The 19,508-nt window shown below is 42.1% G+C and overlaps 1 protein-coding gene across 16 annotated transcripts in view; it reads left to right on the forward strand.

Moving 5' to 3' along the window:
• The window catches only part of baz2ba (bromodomain adjacent to zinc finger domain, 2Ba), a 314,952-nt gene that overhangs the window by 269,908 nt on the left and 25,536 nt on the right, over positions 1-19,508 (forward strand). For 15 of the 16 annotated variants that reach the window (XM_061887411.1, XM_061887418.1, XM_061887415.1 and 12 more), the window contains 8 exons: positions 2,132-2,386; positions 5,019-5,242; positions 5,308-5,382; positions 5,536-5,770; positions 5,860-5,922; positions 9,268-9,412; positions 9,469-10,025; positions 13,622-13,874. In XM_061887411.1, the coding sequence (XP_061743395.1) occupies positions 2,132-2,386; positions 5,019-5,242; positions 5,308-5,382; positions 5,536-5,770; positions 5,860-5,922; positions 9,268-9,412; positions 9,469-10,025; positions 13,622-13,874 (1,807 nt within the window). The remainder of the gene's footprint in view (positions 1-2,131; positions 2,387-5,018; positions 5,243-5,307; positions 5,383-5,535; positions 5,771-5,859; positions 5,923-9,267; positions 9,413-9,468; positions 10,026-13,621; positions 13,875-19,508) is intronic. The other variant, XM_061887405.1, reaches the window with a different exon arrangement.

Here is a 19,508-nt window from a genome sequence, read left to right on the forward strand (position 1 = left end):
CAGTCCATAGTGGATCTAACATAATAGTGTGAGAGTCCAGTCCATAGTGGATCTAACATAATAGTGTGAGAGTCCAGTCCATAGTGGATCTAACATAATAGTGTGAGAGTCCAGTCCATAGTGGATCTAACATAATAGTGTGAGAGTCCAGTCCATAGTGGATCTAACATAATAGTGTGAATCAAGTCCATATTGGATCTAACATAATAGTGTCAATCCAGTCCATAGTGGATCTAACATAATAGTGAGATAGTCCAGTCCATAGTGGATCTAACATAATAGTGTGAGAGTCCAGTCCATAGTGGATCAAACATAAAAGTTTGAGAGTCCAGTCCTTAGTGGATCCAACATAATAGTGTGAGTCCAGTCCATAGTGGATCTAACATAAAAGTGTGAGAGTCCAGTCCTTAATGGATCTAACATAATAGTGAGAGTCCAGTCCATAATGGATCTAACATAACAGTGTGAGAGTCCATTCCATAGTGGATCTAACATAATAGTGAGAGTCCAGTCCATAGTGGATCCAACATAATAGTGTGAGAGTCCAGTCCATAGTGGATCTAACATAATAGTGTGAGAGTCCAGTCCATAGTGGATCTAACATAATAGTGTGAGAGTCCAGTCCATAGTGGATCTAACATAATAGTGTGAGAGTCCAGTCCATAGTGGATCTAACATAATAGTGTGAGAGTCCAGTCCATAGTGGATCTAACATAATAGTGTGAATCAAGTCCATATTGGATCTAACATAATAGTGTCAATCCAGTCCATAGTGGATCTAACATAATAGTGAGATAGTCCAGTCCATAGTGGATCTAACATAATAGTGTGAGAGTCCAGTCCATAGTGGATCTAACATAATAGTGTGAGAGTCCAGTCCATAGTGGATCTAACATAATAGTGAGAGTCCAGTCCATAGTGGATCTAACATAATAGTGTGAGAGTCCAGTCCATAGTGGATCTAACATAACAGTGAGAGTCCAGTCCATAGTGGTTCTAACATAATAGTGAGAGTCCAGTCCATAGTGGATCTTACATAATAGTGAGAGTCCAGTCCATAGTGGATCTAACATAATAGTGTGAGTCCAGTCCATAGTGGATCTAACATAATAGTGAGAGTCCAGTCCATAGTGGATCTAACATAATAGTGTGAGAGTCCAGTCCATAGTGGATTTAACGTAACAGTGAGAGTCCAGTCCATAGTGGTTCTAACATAATAGTGAGAGTCCAGTCCATAGTGGATCTTACATAATAGTGAGAGTCCAGTCCATAGTGGATCTAACATAATAGTGTGAGTCCAGTCCATAGTGGATCTAACATAATAGTGAGAGTCCAGTCCATAGTGGATCTAACGTAACAGTGAGAATCCAGTCCATAGTGGTTCTAACAATAGTGAGAGTCCAGTCTATAGTGGATCTAACATAATAGTGAGAGTCCAGTCCATAGTGGATCTAACATAATAGTTTGAGGGTCCAGGCCATAGTGGATCTAACATAATAGTGAGAGTCCAGTCCATAGTGGATCTAACATAAAAGTTTGAGAGTCCAGTCCTTAGTGGATCTAACATCATAGTGTGAGTCCAGTCCATAGTGGATCTAACATAAAAGTTTGAGAGTCCAGTCCTTAGTGGATCTAACATAATAGTGAGAGTCCAGTCCATAGTGGATCCAACATAATAGTGTGAGAGTCCAGTCCATAGTGGATCTAACATAATAGTGTGAGAGTCCAGTCCACAGTGGATCCAACATAATAGTGTGAATCAAGTCCATAGTGGATCTAACATAATAGTGTGAATCCAGTCCGTAGTGGATCTAACATAATAGTGAGATAGTCCAGTCCATAGTGGATCTAACATAATAGTGTGAGAGTCCAGTCCATAGTGGATCTAACATAATAGTGAGAGTCCAGTCCATAGTGGATCTAACATAATAGTTAGAACATAATAAATACTGACATAACTACTCACAATACAACAATGTTGCTAAATATGCGTCCAGCAGACAATAAGCAGGAAACATTTTCCAAATGTCTTTTAAAAAAACAAAACAACTCAGTTTATTTATATTGTGGAAGTGTGTGCCCCCAAGTGGCTGCTGAGAGTACTACACGGTCCTCCATTGTGTTCCTGCAGCCTCTCCCCGAATTCTCCCGGATCCCCGGCCTCATCCTCCCTGGCTGCGCCGTGTCCGACTGCCTGATGCTGATGCAGTTCATGCGGGGCTTCGGCAAGGTCTTGGGACTGGACTTGAACATGGACGTGCCAACCCTGGGCATGCTGCAGGAGGGTCTGCTCAACGTGGGCGACAGCATGGGCCAGGTCCAAGATCTTCTCGTCAAGCTCCTTTCTCTGGCCGTCTGTGACCCCGGCTTGCCACCTGGACAAAAGGTGAGTTCCTCTTGACTCCGAGGTATTATCTCACCCTCTTTTTGGGGGATTGTTGCCACCTGAATCCCACCTTCAATGTTTTTACACATTTGTTCCCCGTCACGTTGAATCAGCTTCGGATTTTATGAATGTGTTCATAGTGATCCTTGTCAAAAACAACTGAAATTGGAACACAAATACTGTATTGATGTTCTACTCATTTTACAGCACAAATGTACACACAAGATGGCAGTAAAACAGATACTCTCATACTCATTGTGGAATGACTGTAAAGCGGCAGAAAAAATCCAAATTGCGATTCTTATTCATTTGGCTTCTAAATCCATTTAGGATTGTCCCAAATAAAATATACCGTATTTCCTTGAATTGCTGCCAAAGCGCTAATTAATTTAAAACCTCTTCTCACTCTGGCGTTTACGAAAGGCATGCGGTAAATTTAGGCCTGCGCTTAAATTAAACATTTGAGTGTGATGTAAGGATACCATCATGAAAAGCACATTTTATAAAAAAAAACGTTATTATGGTCTTACCTTTACTTCTAAATGAAGTCCATGCGCAGCTCCTTCTGATCAAAAGCATCGATAACTTGTTTATAGAAGTCTTCCTTATCTTTCTTCAGTTTTAAAAGTCTTTCTGTCTCAATGGAGATCTTCCTTTATTACCTCCTGCTTCGATTGAAAGTCCAGTTTAGAAAACTTGTTTTATTTTAGATATGTAATCCTCCATGTTAAAAGTGCAAGCGAGAGGAAAAAAATAAATGATCGCTGCTCACTCTTGCTGCTTGTTGTCACTTCTTCTGCAGCCGAGTTGTCGCAAGAAGGATCACTAGCGCCCTCTACCACCAGGAGGCGGTAGTCATTTAATGACTCATATTTGACACACGCAGCTACGGTATATAAATAAAACAAAGCTGCTTACTGTTCTTTTTAGCATATTCAATAGCTTGGACCTTAAATCCTACTGAATAGCTCTTAATCTTCTTCCCTTTATGCGATTTCAAATGATTGAAATCAGCCTCCTCTATTTTGAAAATTAGGCATATGCTAATTATTTGGCTAAACGAGTTTGACCCGGCAGTAATTCTAGGCAGGCGCATACTTATATACCCGGTGGCAATTCAAGGAAATACGGTATATATATATATATATATATATATATATATATATATATATATATATATATATATATATAATTTTTTTTTAATCAAAATGAATTTTTTAAACACATGTTTAGGCCATCTCCATTCCAACCTGTGACTTGTTTGGAAGAAGTTTCATGATAATAATTATGCCAAATATTACGTTACGAGAATCAAGTATCGATTTTAAATGGAATCGTCACCCCAGGAGTCAGAATCGGATCAAATCATTCGAAGCCCAAAGATTCCACCCCCTACTAATAATAGTACTAATTCATTTTAAGTATAAAAAGAGGTCAGCATACCACATGGAAATGTATTCTTCATTGTCTTACCCTGGATAAATAAATGTTGCATACTAAATGTTAGCTAATGTAAATTTATATCAACATTAATATGTTTTTCTTCAATGTACCTGATGTGTATATATGTGTATATGTGTATATACAGGCTCCAGCTCCCCCGCGACCCCGAACGGGACAAGCGGAAGAAAATGTGTGTGTGTATATATATATATATATATATATATATATATATATATATATATATATATATATATACATATATATATATATATATATACATACAAAGTCTATATAACCTGCGATTAGGGATATAGCCTGTGTTTTTTCCTGACGTAACGTTTATATGTATGTATATATATATGTTTATATATGTATGTGTGTGTATATATATATATATATACACATGTATATATATACATGCATATATGTGTGTATATATATATATATATATATATATACACACACATATGTATATATATATATGTATATGTATGTATAGGTATATTCATATAAGTATATGTATATATGTGTATGTATATATATATATATACATATATATATACATGTATATGTACGTATATATGTATGTATATATGTATGTATGTATATGTACCCGAATATATATATATATATATATATATATATATATATATATATATATATATATACATACATATGTATATATATGTGTGTGTATATATATATATATATATATATATATATATATATATATATATATATATATATATATACGGGTACATATACATACATACATATACATGTACATATATATATATATACATAAATATATATATATATACTGTGACGACTAACTTTCACAGTATCATGTTAGACCCGCTCGACATCCATTGCTTTCCTCCTCTCCAAGGTTCTCATAGTCATCATTGTCACCGACGTCCCACTGGGTGTGAGTTTTCCTTGCCCTTATGTGGGCCTACCGAGGATGTGGTAGTGGTTTGTGCAGCCCTTTGAGACACTAGTGATTTAGGGCTATATAAGTAAACATTGATTGACATACATTGATTGATATATATGTACATGTATATGTATATATGTATGTATATGTACCCGTGTATATATATATATATATATATATATATATATATATATAAAATCTCTTTGTGGATGAGCATGTAGAAAAAGTGACTGTCATGTCCTCCTCTGCCAGACAAAGACCATGCTGGGGGACCACCTGACCAACGTGGGCATCAACAGGGACAACGTGTCCGAGGTGCTCCAGATGTACATGGGGGCCCACTGTGCCAACACCGACCTGGCCCCTCTGGCCCTCAGTCTGAAGACCAAGGCCTTCCAGGCACACACGCCCGCCCAGAAGGCATCCATCTTGGGCTTCCTGGCCAACGAGCTGGCGTGCAGCAAAGCCGTCATCAGGTAGATCTCCTCTCTGAAATACACGTCCTTGCTTCTTTCTGACCAGCACCATTGTGTTCTTGCAGTGAGATTGAGAAGAACCTGGACCAGATGGCCAACATGAGGAAGGATAAAATCATTATGGAGGGGAAACTTAAGAAGTAAGTGGTCTATACCTGGATTGAACTCTCTCACTTAAGGTGTGAGTGAAGTAAGTTAGAGAAATAAAGATCTTGGTTGCTTGAGCACACGCAGGATTCTCACAGGAACCTAACTACCCTGAGACTACTAACTTGGTGTATTTGCCCGTCCAGAATGAAGACGGTGTATGCCAAGCGCACGGGCAAGAGGGAGGCTGGCGTGGGCGTGGAGGAGAACCAGTCGGTGGGCACGCCCTCCTCCGCCGCTAAACGCAAAATGAAGCTGGGCGGCGACAGCGAGGACGACGAGGACGACGAGGACGACAGCGACGAGCCGGCAGACGACGACGAAGAGGAGGAGGAGGAAGACGTCATTAAGAAGGTTAAAAAAGTGGAGACGTACGATGAGGTGCGAGGAGATGAATACATCGCTGAATGTATTCATGACTTCCTGGCCCACACCTCACATTTTGTTGTTGTTGTTGTTGTTGTCGTCAGGAGGAAGTGGACCACGCCACCAGTGTGGAGGAGCTGGAGAAGCAGATCGACAAATTGGCTAAGGTGTGTTCCCTACTTTTAGAACACTGACTCAAACCCTTTTAACCACTCCTTGGCCCCCTGGAGTCTTTTATTGTGGCGGGGTGCCGGGAAAACATCATCATTTTCAAGGTAGTAGTGTCATTTCTACTTTTAAGTTGAGGTAGCAGTGTCTCATTTCTACTCTTAAGTTGAGGTAGCAGTGTCATTTCTACTCTTAAGTTGAGGTAGCAGTGTCATTTCTACTCTTAAGTTGAGGTAGCAGTGTCTCATTTCTACTCTTAAGTTGAGGTAGCAGTGTCATTTCTACTCTTAAGTTGAGGTATCAGGGTCTTTTCTACTCGTAAATTGAGGTAATAGTGTAATTTCTACTCTTAAGTTGAGGTATCAGGGTCTTTTCTACTCGTAAATTGAGGTAATAGTGTTTTTCTACTCTTAAGTTGAGGTAACAGTGTCATTTCTACTTTTAAGTTGAGGTAGCAGTGTCATTTCTACTCTTAAGTTGAGTTAGCAGTGTCATTTCTACTCTTAAGTTGAGGTAGCAGTGTCATTTCTACTCTTAAGTTGAGGTAGCAGTGTCATTTCAACTCTTAAGTTGAGGTAGCAGTGTCATTTCTACTTTTAAGTTGAGGTAACAGTCATTTCTACTTTTAAGTTGAGGTAGCAGTGTCATTTCTACTCTTAAGTTGAGGTAGCAGTGTCATTTCTACTCTTAAGTTGAGGTAGCAGTGTCATTTCTACTCTTAAGTTGAGGTAGCAGTGTCATTTCAACTGTTAAGTTGAGGTAGCAGTGTCATTTCAACTCTTAAGTTGAGGTAGCAGTGTCATTTCTACTTTTAAGTTGAGGTAACAGTGTCATTTTTTCTCTTAAGTTGAGGTAGCAGTGTCATTTCTTCTCTTAAGTTGAGGTATCAGTGTCATTTCTTCTCTTAAGTTGAGGTAACAGTGTCATTTTTTCTCTTAAGTTGAGGTAGCAGTGTCATTTCTTCTCTTAAGTTGAGGTAGCAGTGTCATTTATACTCTTAAGTTGAGGTAACAGTGTCATTTCTACTCTTAAGTTGAGGTAACAGTGTCATTTCTTCTCTTAAGTTGAGGTAGCAGTGTCATTTATACTCTTTAAGTTGAGGTAACAGTGTCATTTCTACTCTTAAGTTGAGGTAACAGTGTCATTTCTTCTCTTAAGTTGAGGTAGCAGTGTCATTTATACTCTTTAAGTTGAGGTAACAGTGTAATTTCTACTCTTAAGTTGAGGTAACTGTCATTTATTTTCTTTAAGTTGAGGTAGCAGTGTCATTTTTACTCTTAAGTTGAGGTAGCAGTGACATTTCTACTCTTAAGTTGAGGTAACAGTGTCATTTCTTCTCTTAAGTTGAGGTAGCAGTGTCATTTACACTCTTAAGTTGAGGTAACAGTGTAATTTCTACTCTTAAGTTGAGGTAGCAGTGACATTTCTACTCTTAAGTTGAGGTAGCAGTGTCATTTCTACTCTTAAGTTGAGGTAGCAGTGTCATTTCTACTCTTGAGTTGAGGTATCAGTGTCATTTTTACTCTTAAGTTGAGGTAACAGTGTCATTTCTACTCTTTTAAGTTGAGGCAACATTGTCATGTGTACTCTTAAGTTGAGGTAACAGTGTCATTTCTTCTCTTAAGTTGAGGTAGCAGTGTCATTTCTACTCTTTAGTTGCTGTGAAAATACTCTTAAGTTAAGGTAAGAGTGTAATTTCAAATGTGTGCTGCTGTGAAAATGCTCTTAAGTTGAGATAGCAGTGTAATTTCAAATGTGTGTCGCTTTGAAAATACTCTTTAAGTTGAGGTAACAGTGTAATTTCTACTCTTAAGTTGAGGTAGCAGTGTAAAGTATACTCTTATGTTGAGGTATCATTGTCATTTCTACTCTTAAGTTGAGGTATCAGGGTCATTTCTACTCTTAAGTTGAGGTATCAGGGTCATTTCTACTCCTAAGTTGAGGTAGCAGTGTCATTTCTACTCTTAACTTGAGGTATCAGTGTTATTTCTTCTCTTAAGTTGAGGTAGCAGTGTCATTTCTACTCTTAACTTGAGGTATCAGTGTCATTTTTTCTCTTAAGTTGAGGTAACAGTGTATTTTCAAATGTGTGCTGCTGTGAAAATACTCTTAAGTTGAGGTAAAAGTGTAATTTCAAATGTGTGTTGCTGTGAAAATACTCTTAACTTAAGGTAGTGGTGTAATTTCAAATGTGTGTTGCTGTGAAAATACTCTTAAGTTGAGGTAGCAGTGTACTTGCAAATGTGTTGCTGTGAAAATACTCTTAAGTTGAGGTAGCAGTGTAATTTCAAATGTGTGTCGCTTTGAAAATACTCTTTAAGTTGAGGTAACAGTGTAATTTCTACTCTTAAGTTGAGGTAACAGTGTCATTTCTACTCTTAAGTTGAGGTAGAAGTGTCATTTCTACTCTTAAATTGAGGTATAAGTGTCATTTCTACTCTTAAGTTGAGGTAGCAGTGTAAAGTATACTCTTATGTTGAGGTATCATTGTCATTTCTACTCTTAAGTTGAGGTATCAGGGTCATTTCTACTCTTAAGTTGAGGTATCAGGGTCATTTCTACTCTTAAGTTGAGGTAGCAGTGTCATTTCTACTCTTAACTTGAGGTATCAGTGTCATTTCTTCTCTTAAGTTGAGGTAGCAGTGTCATTTCTACTCTTAACTTGAGGTATCAGTGTCATTTTTTCTCTTAAGTTGAGGTAACAGTGTATTTTCAAATGTGTGCTGCTGTGAAAATACTCTTAAGTTGAGGTAAAAGTGTAATTTCAAATGTGTGTTGCTGTGAAAATACTCTTAACTTAAGGTAGTGGTGTAATTTCAAATGTGTGTTGCTGTGAAAATACTCTTAAGTTGAGGTAGCAGTGTAATTTCAAATGTGTGATGCTCTGAGAGCAAAAGGCATTATTTAAACAAACAAACAAAAAACTATTATTGACCTATTTAAGGCTCCAATTATTCACATCAAATATTACACTTTGAAAATGTTTTATCTATTCAGATTTTGTGTTTTTTGCAATTAAGTTCATTTGACAAAAAAGACATTAACAATAAAAATTTAAAAAAATTAAATTGACATATAGATCTGAAGTTGACCATGATTTTTTTTAAGGAAGAAATAATGTCTGACTTATTATTAACACTTTTATGAGCGGGGCTCTTTTGGATCCCCAAGAATTTTTATGGCATTTAAATGTAATGAACAGAGCTGAATTTGATTTGGTGACTGAAGTGACTCACATTTGTGTGGAGCTGGCAGCAAAGTTTGAGGTTGAAAAAGTGTGGCTGTGAAAGGATGCTGAGATGCTGAGAGGAGAGAGTTTGGAGGTGACCTCTGTGTCCTTGCAGCAACACCACCAGACCAGGAGAAAGCTCTTTGAGATCTCCCACTCCCTCCGCTCCATGATGTACGGCCAGGACCGCTACCGCCGCAGATACTGGGTGCTCCCCCACTGCGGGGGGGTCTTCATCGAAGCCATGGAGAGCGGAGAAGGTAAGGTGCGCCACGTCCGCGCACGCACGCCAACACCTGACGGCTTCCTTGCGCAGCTCCCGAGGAACTGGAGGAGGAGCGCCAGAGGAGGAGGAGAGCGGCGGCAGAAGTCCAAGTCAAGGAGGAACCTCAGGAGTTTGAGGTCCAGAAAGAGAAGTCCTGCTCTCAGGAGGAGGAGACGGGGAAGAAGGAGTCCCCGGGCTGCTTCTACCGACAACAAGACTACGTTTCCCACCTCTGCTCGGATGCTCTGAGAGAAGCCGTGAAGGAGGAGCGTGGACCTCCTCCCGCCTCCTCCTCCTCCTCCTCCCCGGCCAAGATTGCCGTCATCAGCGGTAACAACGTCCCCGCTCCGTCCTCGCCGCCGCAGCCCAACGACCAGCTGCTTCGAGTCCTGACGGAGAGGAGCGGCCACTGGTTCAGTCTGCTGCCCCGCGCCCCCTGCGACCTCTCCTCCCTCACCACCACGCCCCCTCAGGCCTCCTCCACGCCCAGCAAAGCCAAGTCTCCTCCCCCCTCCCCCGCCCTCCCGCTCACGCCTTCTGCCGCCTCCGCCTCTGCAAGCCCGCACCACCCGGTGGGCCTCCTCACCTACCCGCTCTCAGCTCTGCAGGTGAGCACCCGCTACCTTCTGGGGGGAATATGAATACTATAGGACTTAAACACCTACTGAAAGCCACTACTAGTGACCACGCAGTCTGATAGTTTATATATCAATGATGAAATATTAACATTGCAACATGTTAGTTTACTAAATTGCAATTTTAAATTTCCCGCGAAGTATCCTGTTGAAAACGTCGGTATGATTGAAGCGGACATTTCGATCCCGCACCGATCCCAGCTAAAAGTCGTCTGCTTTAGTCGCATAATTCCACAGTATTCTGGACATCTGTGTTGCTGAATCTTTTGCAATTTGTTCAAATAATAATGGAGACGTCAAAGAAGAAAGCTGTAGGTAGGAAGCGGCGTATTGCGGCTGCCTTTAGCAACAGAAACACAGCCGGTGTTTTAATTGTTTACATTCCCGAAAGATGACGGTGAAGCTTTACTATGGAACAGAGCGGAACATGAGTCCCTACCACATGTCAAACGGCAGGTTTAGGTGAGGGAATTGTGGTATTAAGTCGGCTCTTACCGTAGTTATGAGCGGAGAGCTTGCGTCGTGCCTCCTCCCACCGGCCGCCCCCGACCGTCGGATGCTTACACCGTGGAGGAGGGGAACAAAAAAAAATCTCAGCCCGGCTGCCTTGCCTCGTCGACAAACGTGGCTTCCCTCAGAGACACTTGGCGGTCAACACACCCGTGGCCACACCCAGGTACGACCATATAATCTCACTAAAAAACTAGTAACACAAAATAAGGGATTTTCCAGAATTATCCAAGTAAATGTGTCTAATAACATCTGAATCGCTCCCACTGCCCTCGTCTTTTTTTCTTTTTCTTTCTTTTCTTCTAGTCCTTCACTCTCACTTTCCTCATCCACAAATCTTTTATCCTCGCTCAAATTAATGGGGAAATTGTCGCTTTCTTGGTCCGAATCGCTCTCGCTTTTGGAGCTTTGCTATGGAACAGAGCGGAACATGGTTCCCTACCACATGTCAAACGGCATGTTTCCGTGAGGAAAAAAAAAAAAAAATCTCTTTCTTTATATAGCGCTTTTTCTCTAGTGACTCAAAGCGCTTGACATAGTGAAACCCAATATCTAAGTTACATTCAAACCAGTGTGGGTGGCACTGGGAGCAGGTGGGTAAAGTGTCTTGCCCAAGGACACAACGGCAGTGACTAGGATGGCGGAAGCGGGAATTGAACCTGCAACCCTCAAGTTGCTGGCACGGCCACTCTACCAACCGAGCTAAACCGCCCCACAAATTAGATAGTACTTTATTTAGATAGTACTTTATTTATTAAATGGTGGTATTAAGTCGGCTCTTACCGTAGTTATGAGCGGAGAGCTTGCATCGTGCCTCCTGCAGCTGCGGACTCTATTGCCTCCTCCCACCAGCCGCCCCCGACCGTCTGATGCTTACACCGTGGAGGAGGGGGAAAAAAAATATCAAGCCGGCTGCCTTGCCTCGTCAAGAAACATGGCTTCCCTTAGAGACACTGGCGGTCATCACTTCTATCTGTCTATCCATCTATCCATTTATCCATCTATCCATCTATCCATTTATCCATCTATCCATCTATCCATCTATCTATCTATCATTCTATCCATCCATCTATCTATCATTCATCCAATCCATTCTATCCTATCCATCCATCTATCATCTATCCATTCCATCATCTATCTGTCCATCCATCCATCCATCCATCCATCCATCCATCCATCCATCCATCCATCCATCTATCCATCCATCCATCTATCATCTATCCATTCTATCATCTATCATCTATCTATCCATCTATCTGTCCATCTATCTGTCCATCCATCCATCTATCCATCCATCCATCTATCCATCCATCCATCTATCCATCCATCCATCTATCCATCTATCCTTCATCCAATCCATTCTATCCTATCCATTCTATCCTATCCATCCTTCCGTCCGTCCGTCCGTCTGTCCCGTCCATCCATCCACCCATCCATCCATCCATCCATCCATCCATCCATCCATCCATTCTATCATCTATCATCTATCTATCCATCTATCTATCCATCTATCTGTCCATCTATCTGTCCATCCATCCATCCATCTATCCATCTATCCTTCATCCAATCCATTCTATCCTATCCATCCTTCCGTCCGTCCGTCCGTCTGTCCCGTCCCGTCCATCCATCCATCCATCCATCCATCCATCCATCCATCCATCCATCTATCCATCCATCCATCCATCCATCCATCTATCCATCCATCCATCTATCCATCCATGCATCTATCATCTATCCATTCTATCATCTATCATCTATCTATCCATCTATCTGTCCATCTATCTGTCCATCCATCCATCCATCTATCCATCTATCCATCCATCCATCTATCCATCTATCCTTCATCCAATCCATTCTATCCTATCCATCCATCCTTCCGTCCGTCCGTCTGTCCCGTCCCGTCCCGTCCATCCATCCATCCATCCATCCATCCATCCATCCATCCATCCATCCATCCATCCATCCATCCATCCATCCATCCATCTATCCATCCATCCATCTATCCATCTATCATCTATCCATTCTATCATCTATCATCTATCTATCCATCTATCTATCCATCTATCTGTCCATCCATCCATCCATCCATCCATCCATCTATCCATCTATCCATCCATCCATCTATCCATCTATCCTTCATCCAATCCATTCTATCCTATCCATTCTATCCTATCCATCCTTCCGTCCGTCCGTCTGTCCCGTCCCGTCCATCCATCCATCCATCCATCCATCCATCCATCCATCCATCCATCCATCTATCCATCCAACCATCTATCATCTATCCATTCTATCATCTATCATCTATCCATCCATCTATCTATCCATCTATCTGTCCATCTATCTGTCCATCCATCCATCCATCCATCCATCCATCCATCTATCCATCCATCCATCCATCCATCTATCCATCTATCCTTCATCCAATCCATTCTATCCTATCCATCCTTCCGTCCGTCCGTCCGTCTGTCCCGTCCCGTCCATCCATCCATCCAACCATCCAAATACTGCATGTTTCAGTTTTATTATAAAAAATTAAAGTTGTCTTTGACAGAAAAGACATAAAACCTTATTTGTTTTACTTTACATCAACCTCAAGTTGATATAAAGATTTACTGTAAGCATTAAATAAAACATAATAATAATAATTTGACTTATTTTTAACATTTTAGTAACCGAGGCCCTCTATGCTCCCCAGGAGTCCTAAGGATAAAAAAAAAAATCCATATATTTTGTTGAGGTTTGAAAATGAAAAATATCACAATGGCCCCCGCATGCTTACATTTTTCCGTGTGCGGCCCTCTGTGGAAAAAGTTTGGACACCCCTGCTGTTGATGATAGTTGATGACTTCTAGATTGAGGAGTTAGTATAGAACTAGCAGTGCTGTGAGAGACAGAAAACAGTCTCTAAAATGGGCGCCATCTCTCCTGCTTTTGTCATCCTTTGTTGCAATAAAATGACAGGTATCGAAACTGAAAGTTGACTTGGGGCGTGTTGGTATCGCAACCAGCAACAATATCGTCCTCTCGTAATAAAAGATGCTACCTTGTTGTGTGCTCAGGTGAAGTCGGGAGGTTCCTACCTGGGCGTGTCCTTAGGGAGCTGGTCCAGCGGCATGGTCAGTCCCGGCCTGCCCGCCTGCAGCAGCCCCAGTCCCGCGCCGGGTCACTCGGCGGAGGGCAACACTGCAGCCAGCGTGTCCAGCAAGAGCGACTCGCCTCTACCTCCTCTTGACAAAAGCTCCTCCATGCCGTCTCCTGCCCTGGAGCTTCCAAAGTCTCTGGACCGCCTCACGCCTCGGCCTATCCCTGAGGGTAAGTCCGTGCAGCCATGATTGGATGGGAGGACTTGGGGGGAGGGGGACATTGGCCTAAAACAATTTGGCCTGGGGCCGAAAGCCGACTGCATGTAAAGTACACACATATATATATATATATATATATAAGCCGCAGGGTTCTAAGCGTGGGGAAAAAGTCAAAGAAATGACCATGAAGGGCCCTGTTACTATTACTGTAGGTTTTTATAAGCCGCAGGGTTCTAAGCGTGGGGAAAAAGTCAAGGAAATGACCATGAACGGCCCTGTTACTATTACTGTAGGTTTTTATAAGCCGCAGGGTTCTAAGCACGGGGAAAAAGTCAAGGAAATGACCATGAACGGCCCTGTTACTATTACTGTAGGTTTTTATAAGCCGCAGGGTTCTAAGCGTGGGGAAAAAGTCAAGGAAATGACCATGAACGGCCCTGTTACTATTACTGTAGGTTTTTATAAGCCACAGGGTTCTAAGCGTGGGGAAAAAGTCAAGTAAATGACCATGAATGGCCCTGTTACTATTACTGTAGGTTTTTATAAGCCGCAGGGTTCTAAGCGTGGGGAAAAAGTCAAGGAAATGACCATGAACGGCCCTGTTACTATTACTGTAGGTTTTTATAAGCCGCAGGGTTCTAAGCACGGGGAAAAAGTCAAGGAAATGACCATGAACGGCCCTGTTACTATTACTGTAGGTTTTTATAAGCCGCAGGGTTCTAAGCGTGGGGAAAAAGTCAAGGAAATGGCCCTGTTACTATTACTGTAGGTTTTTATAAGCCGCAGGGTTCTAAGCGTGGGGAAAAAGTCAAGGAAATGACCATGAACGGCCCTGTTACTATTACTGTAGGTTTTTATAAGCCGCAGGGTTCTAAGCACGGGGAAAAAGTCAAGGAAATGACCATGAACGGCCCTGTTACTATTACTGTAGGTTTTTATAAGCCGCAGGGTTCTAAGCGTGGGGAAAAAGTCAAGGAAATGGCCCTGTTACTATTACTGTAGGTTTTTATAAGACGCAGGGTTCTAAGCGTGGGGAAAAAGTCAAGGAAATGACCACGAACGGCCATGTTACTATTACTGTAGGTTTTTATAAGCCGCAGGGTTTTAAGCGTGGGGAAAAGTCAAGGAAATGACCATGAACGGCCCTGTTACTATTACTGTAGGTTTTTATAAGCCGCAGGGTTCTAAGCGTGGGGAAAAAGTCAAGGAAATGACCATGAACGGCCCTGTTACTATTAATGTAGGTTTTTATAAGCCGCAGGGTTCTAAGCGTGGGGAAAAAGTCAAGGAAATGACCATGAACGGCCCTGTTACTATTACTGTAGGTTTTTATAAGCCGCAGGGTTCTAAGCGTGGGGAAAAAGTCAAGGAAATGACCACGAACGGCCCTGTTACTATTACTGTAGGTTTTTATAAGCCGCAGGGTTCTAAGCGTGGGGAAAAAGTCAAGGAAATGACCATGAATGGCCCTGTTACTATTACTGTAGGTTTTTATAAGCCGCAGGGTTCTAAGCGTGGGGGAAAAGTCAAGGAAATGACCACGAACGGCCCTGTTACTATTACTGTAGGTTTTTATAAGCCGCAGGGTTCTAAGCTTGGGGAAAAGTCAAGGAAATGACCATGAATGGCCCTGTTACTATTACTGTAGGTTTTTATAAGCCGCAGGGTTCTAAGCGTGGGGAAAAAGTCAAGGAAATGACCATGAATGGCCCTGTTACTATTACTGTAGGTTTTTATAAGCCGCAGGGTTCTAAGCGTGGGGGAAAAGTCAAGGAAATGACTCTGAACGGCCCTGTTACTATTACTGTAGGTTTTTATAAGCCGCAGGGTTCTAAGCGTGGGGAAAAAGTCAAGGAAATGACCATGAACGGCCCTGTTACTAGTACTGTAGGTTTTTATAAGCCGCAGGGTTCTAAGCGTGGGGAAAAAGTCAAGGAAATGACCATGAATGGCCCTGTTACTATTACTGTAGGTTTTTATAAGCCGCAGGGTTCTAAGCGTGGGGAAAAAGTCAAGGAAATGACCACGAACGGCCCTGTTACTATTACTGTAGGTTTTTATAAGCCGCAGGGTTCTAAGCTTGGGGAAAAGTCAAGGAAATGACCATGAATGGCCCTGTTACTATTACTGTAGGTTTTTATAAGCCGCAGGGTTCTAAGCTTGGGGAAAAGTCAAGGAAATGACCATGAATGGCCCTGTTACTATTACTGTAGGTTTTTATAAGCCGCAGGGTTCTAAGCTTGGGGAAAAGTCAAGGAAATGACCATGAATGGCCCTGTTACTATTACTGTAGGTTTTTATAAGCCGCAGGGTTCTAAGCGTGGGGAAAAAGTCAAGGAAATGACCACGAACGGCCCTGTTACTATTACTGTAGGTTTTTATAAGCCGCAGGGTTCTAAGCGTGGGGAAAAAGTCAAGGAAATGACCACGAACGGCCCTGTTACTATTACTGTAGGTTTTTATAAGCCGCAGGGTTCTAAGCGTGGGGAAAAAGTCAAGGAAATGACCACGAACGGCCCTGTTACTATTACTGTAGGTTTTTATAAGCCGCAGGGTTCTAAGCGTGGGGAAAAAGTCAAGGAAATGACCATGAACGGCCCTGTTACTATTACTGTAGGTTTTTATAAGCCGCAGGGTTCTAAGCGTGGGGAAAAAGTCAAGGAAATGGCCCTGTTACTATTACTGTAAGTTTTTATAAGACGCAGGGTTCTAAGCGTGGGGAAAAAGTCAAGGAAATGACCACGAACGGCCCTGTTACTATTACTGTAGGTTTTTATAAGCCGCAGGGTTCTAAGCGTGGGGAAAAAGTCAAGGAAATGACCACGAACGGCCATGTTACTATTACTCTAGGTTTTTATAAGCCGCAGGGTTCTAAGCGTGGGGAAAAAGTCAAGGAAATGACCATGAACGGCCCTGTTACTATTACTGTAGGTTTTTATAAGCCGCAGGGTTCTAAGCACGGGGAAAAAGTCAAGGAAATGGCCCTGTAACTATTACTGTAGGTTTTTATAAGCCGCAGGGTTCTAAGCGTGGGGAAAAAGTCAAGGAAATGACCACGAACGGCCCTGTTATTATTACTGTAGGTTTTTATAAGCCGCAGGGTTCTAAGCGTGGGGAAAAAGTCAAGGAAATGACCATGACGGCCCTGTTACTATTACTGTAGGTTTTTATAAGCCGCAGGGTTCTAAGCACGGGGAAAAAGTCAAGGAAATGACCACGAACGGCCCTGTTACTATTACTGTAGGTTTTTATAAGCCGCAGGGTTCTAAGCTTGGGGAAAAGTCAAGGAAATGACCATGAATGGCCCTGTTACTATTACTGTAGGTTTTTATAAGCCGCAGGGTTCTAAGCGTGGGGAAAAAGTCAAGGAAATGACCATGAATGGCCCTGTTACTATTACTGTAGGTTTTTATAAGCCGCAGGGTTCTAAGCGTGGGGGAAAAGTCAAGGAAATGACTCTGAACGGCCCTGTTACTATTACTGTAGGTTTTTATAAGCCGCAGGGTTCTAAGCGTGGGGAAAAAGTCAAGGAAATGACCATGAACGGCCCTGTTACTAGTACTGTAGGTTTTTATAAGCCGCAGGGTTCTAAGCGTGGGGAAAAAGTCAAGGAAATGACCACGAACGGCCCTGTTACTATTACTGTAGGTTTTTATAAGCCGCAGGGTTCTAAGCTTGGGGAAAAGTCAAGGAAATGACCATGAATGGCCCTGTTACTATTACTGTAGGTTTTTATAAGCCGCAGGGTTCTAAGCTTGGGGAAAAGTCAAGGAAATGACCATGAATGGCCCTGTTACTATTACTGTAGGTTTTTATAAGCCGCAGGGTTCTAAGCTTGGGGAAAAGTCAAGGAAATGACCATGAATGGCCCTGTTACTATTACTGTAGGTTTTTATAAGCCGCAGGGTTCTAAGCGTGGGGAAAAAGTCAAGGAAATGACCACGAACGGCCCTGTTACTATTACTGTAGGTTTTTATAAGCCGCAGGGTTCTAAGCGTGGGGAAAAAGTCAAGGAAATGACCACGAACGGCCCTGTTACTATTACTGTAGGTTTTTATAAGCCGCAGGGTTCTAAGCGTGGGGAAAAAGTCAAGGAAATGACCACGAACGGCCCTGTTACTATTACTGTAGGTTTTTATAAGCCGCAGGGTTCTAAGCGTGGGGAAAAAGTCAAGGAAATGACCATGAACGGCCCTGTTACTATTACTGTAGGTTTTTATAAGCCGCAGGGTTCTAAGCGTGGGGAAAAAGTCAAGGAAATGGCCCTGTTACTATTACTGTAAGTTTTTATAAGACGCAGGGTTCTAAGCGTGGGGAAAAAGTCAAGGAAATGACCACGAACGGCCCTGTTACTATTACTGTAGGTTTTTATAAGCCGCAGGGTTCTAAGCGTGGGGAAAAAGTCAAGGAAATGACCACGAACGGCCATGTTACTATTACTCTAGGTTTTTATAAGCCGCAGGGTTCTAAGCGTGGGGAAAAAGTCAAGGAAATGACCATGAACGGCCCTGTTACTATTACTGTAGGTTTTTATAAGCCGCAGGGTTCTAAGCACGGGGAAAAAGTCAAGGAAATGGCCCTGTAACTATTACTGTAGGTTTTTATAAGCCGCAGGGTTCTAAGCGTGGGGAAAAAGTCAAGGAAATGACCACGAACGGCCCTGTTATTATTACTGTAGGTTTTTATAAGCCGCAGGGTTCTAAGCGTGGGGAAAAAGTCAAGGAAATGACCATGACGGCCCTGTTACTATTACTGTAGGTTTTTATAAGCCGCAGGGTTCTAAGCACGGGGAAAAAGTCAAGGAAATGGCCCTGTTACTATTACTGTAGGTTTTTATAAGCCGCAGGGTTCTAAGCGTGGGGAAAAAGTCAAGGAAATGACCATGAACGGCCCTGTTACTATTACTGTAGGTTTTTATAAGCCGCAGGGTTCTAAGCACGGGGAAAAAGTCAAGGAAATGACCATGAACGGCCCTGTTACTATTACTGTAGGTTTTTATAAGCCGCAGGGTTCTAAGCGTGGGGAAAAAGTCAAGGAAATGGCCCTGTTACTATTACTGTAGGTTTTTATAAGACGCAGGGTTCTAAGCGTGGGGAAAAAGTCAAGGAAATGACCACGAACGGCCCTGTTACTATTACTGTAGGTTTTTATAAACCGCAGGGTTCTAAGCATGGGGAAAAAGTCAAGGAAATGACCATGAACGCCCCTGTTACTATTACTGTAGGTTTTTATAAGCCGCAGGGTTCTAAGCGTGGGGAAAAAGTCAAGGAAATGGCCATGAATGGCCCTGTTACTATTACTGTAGGTTTTTATAAGCCGCAGGGTTCTAAGCTTGGGGAAAAGTCAAGGAAATGACCATGAATGGCCCTGTTACTATTACTGTAGGTTTTTATAAGCCGCAGGGTTCTAAGCTTGGGGAAAAGTCAAGGAAATGACCATGAATGGCCCTGTTACTATTACTGTAGGTTTTTATAAGCCGCAGGGTTCTAAGCTTGGGGAAAAGTCAAGGAAATGACCATGAATGGCCCTGTTACTATTACTGTAGGTTTTTATAAGCCGCAGGGTTCTAAGCGTGGGGAAAAAGTCAAGGAAATGACCACGAACGGCCCTGTTACTATTACTGTAGGTTTTTATAAGCCGCAGG

Source organism: Nerophis ophidion, linkage group LG25 (genome assembly GCF_033978795.1).
Source record: "Nerophis ophidion isolate RoL-2023_Sa linkage group LG25, RoL_Noph_v1.0, whole genome shotgun sequence".
NCBI lineage: Eukaryota > Metazoa > Chordata > Actinopteri > Syngnathiformes > Syngnathidae > Nerophis > Nerophis ophidion.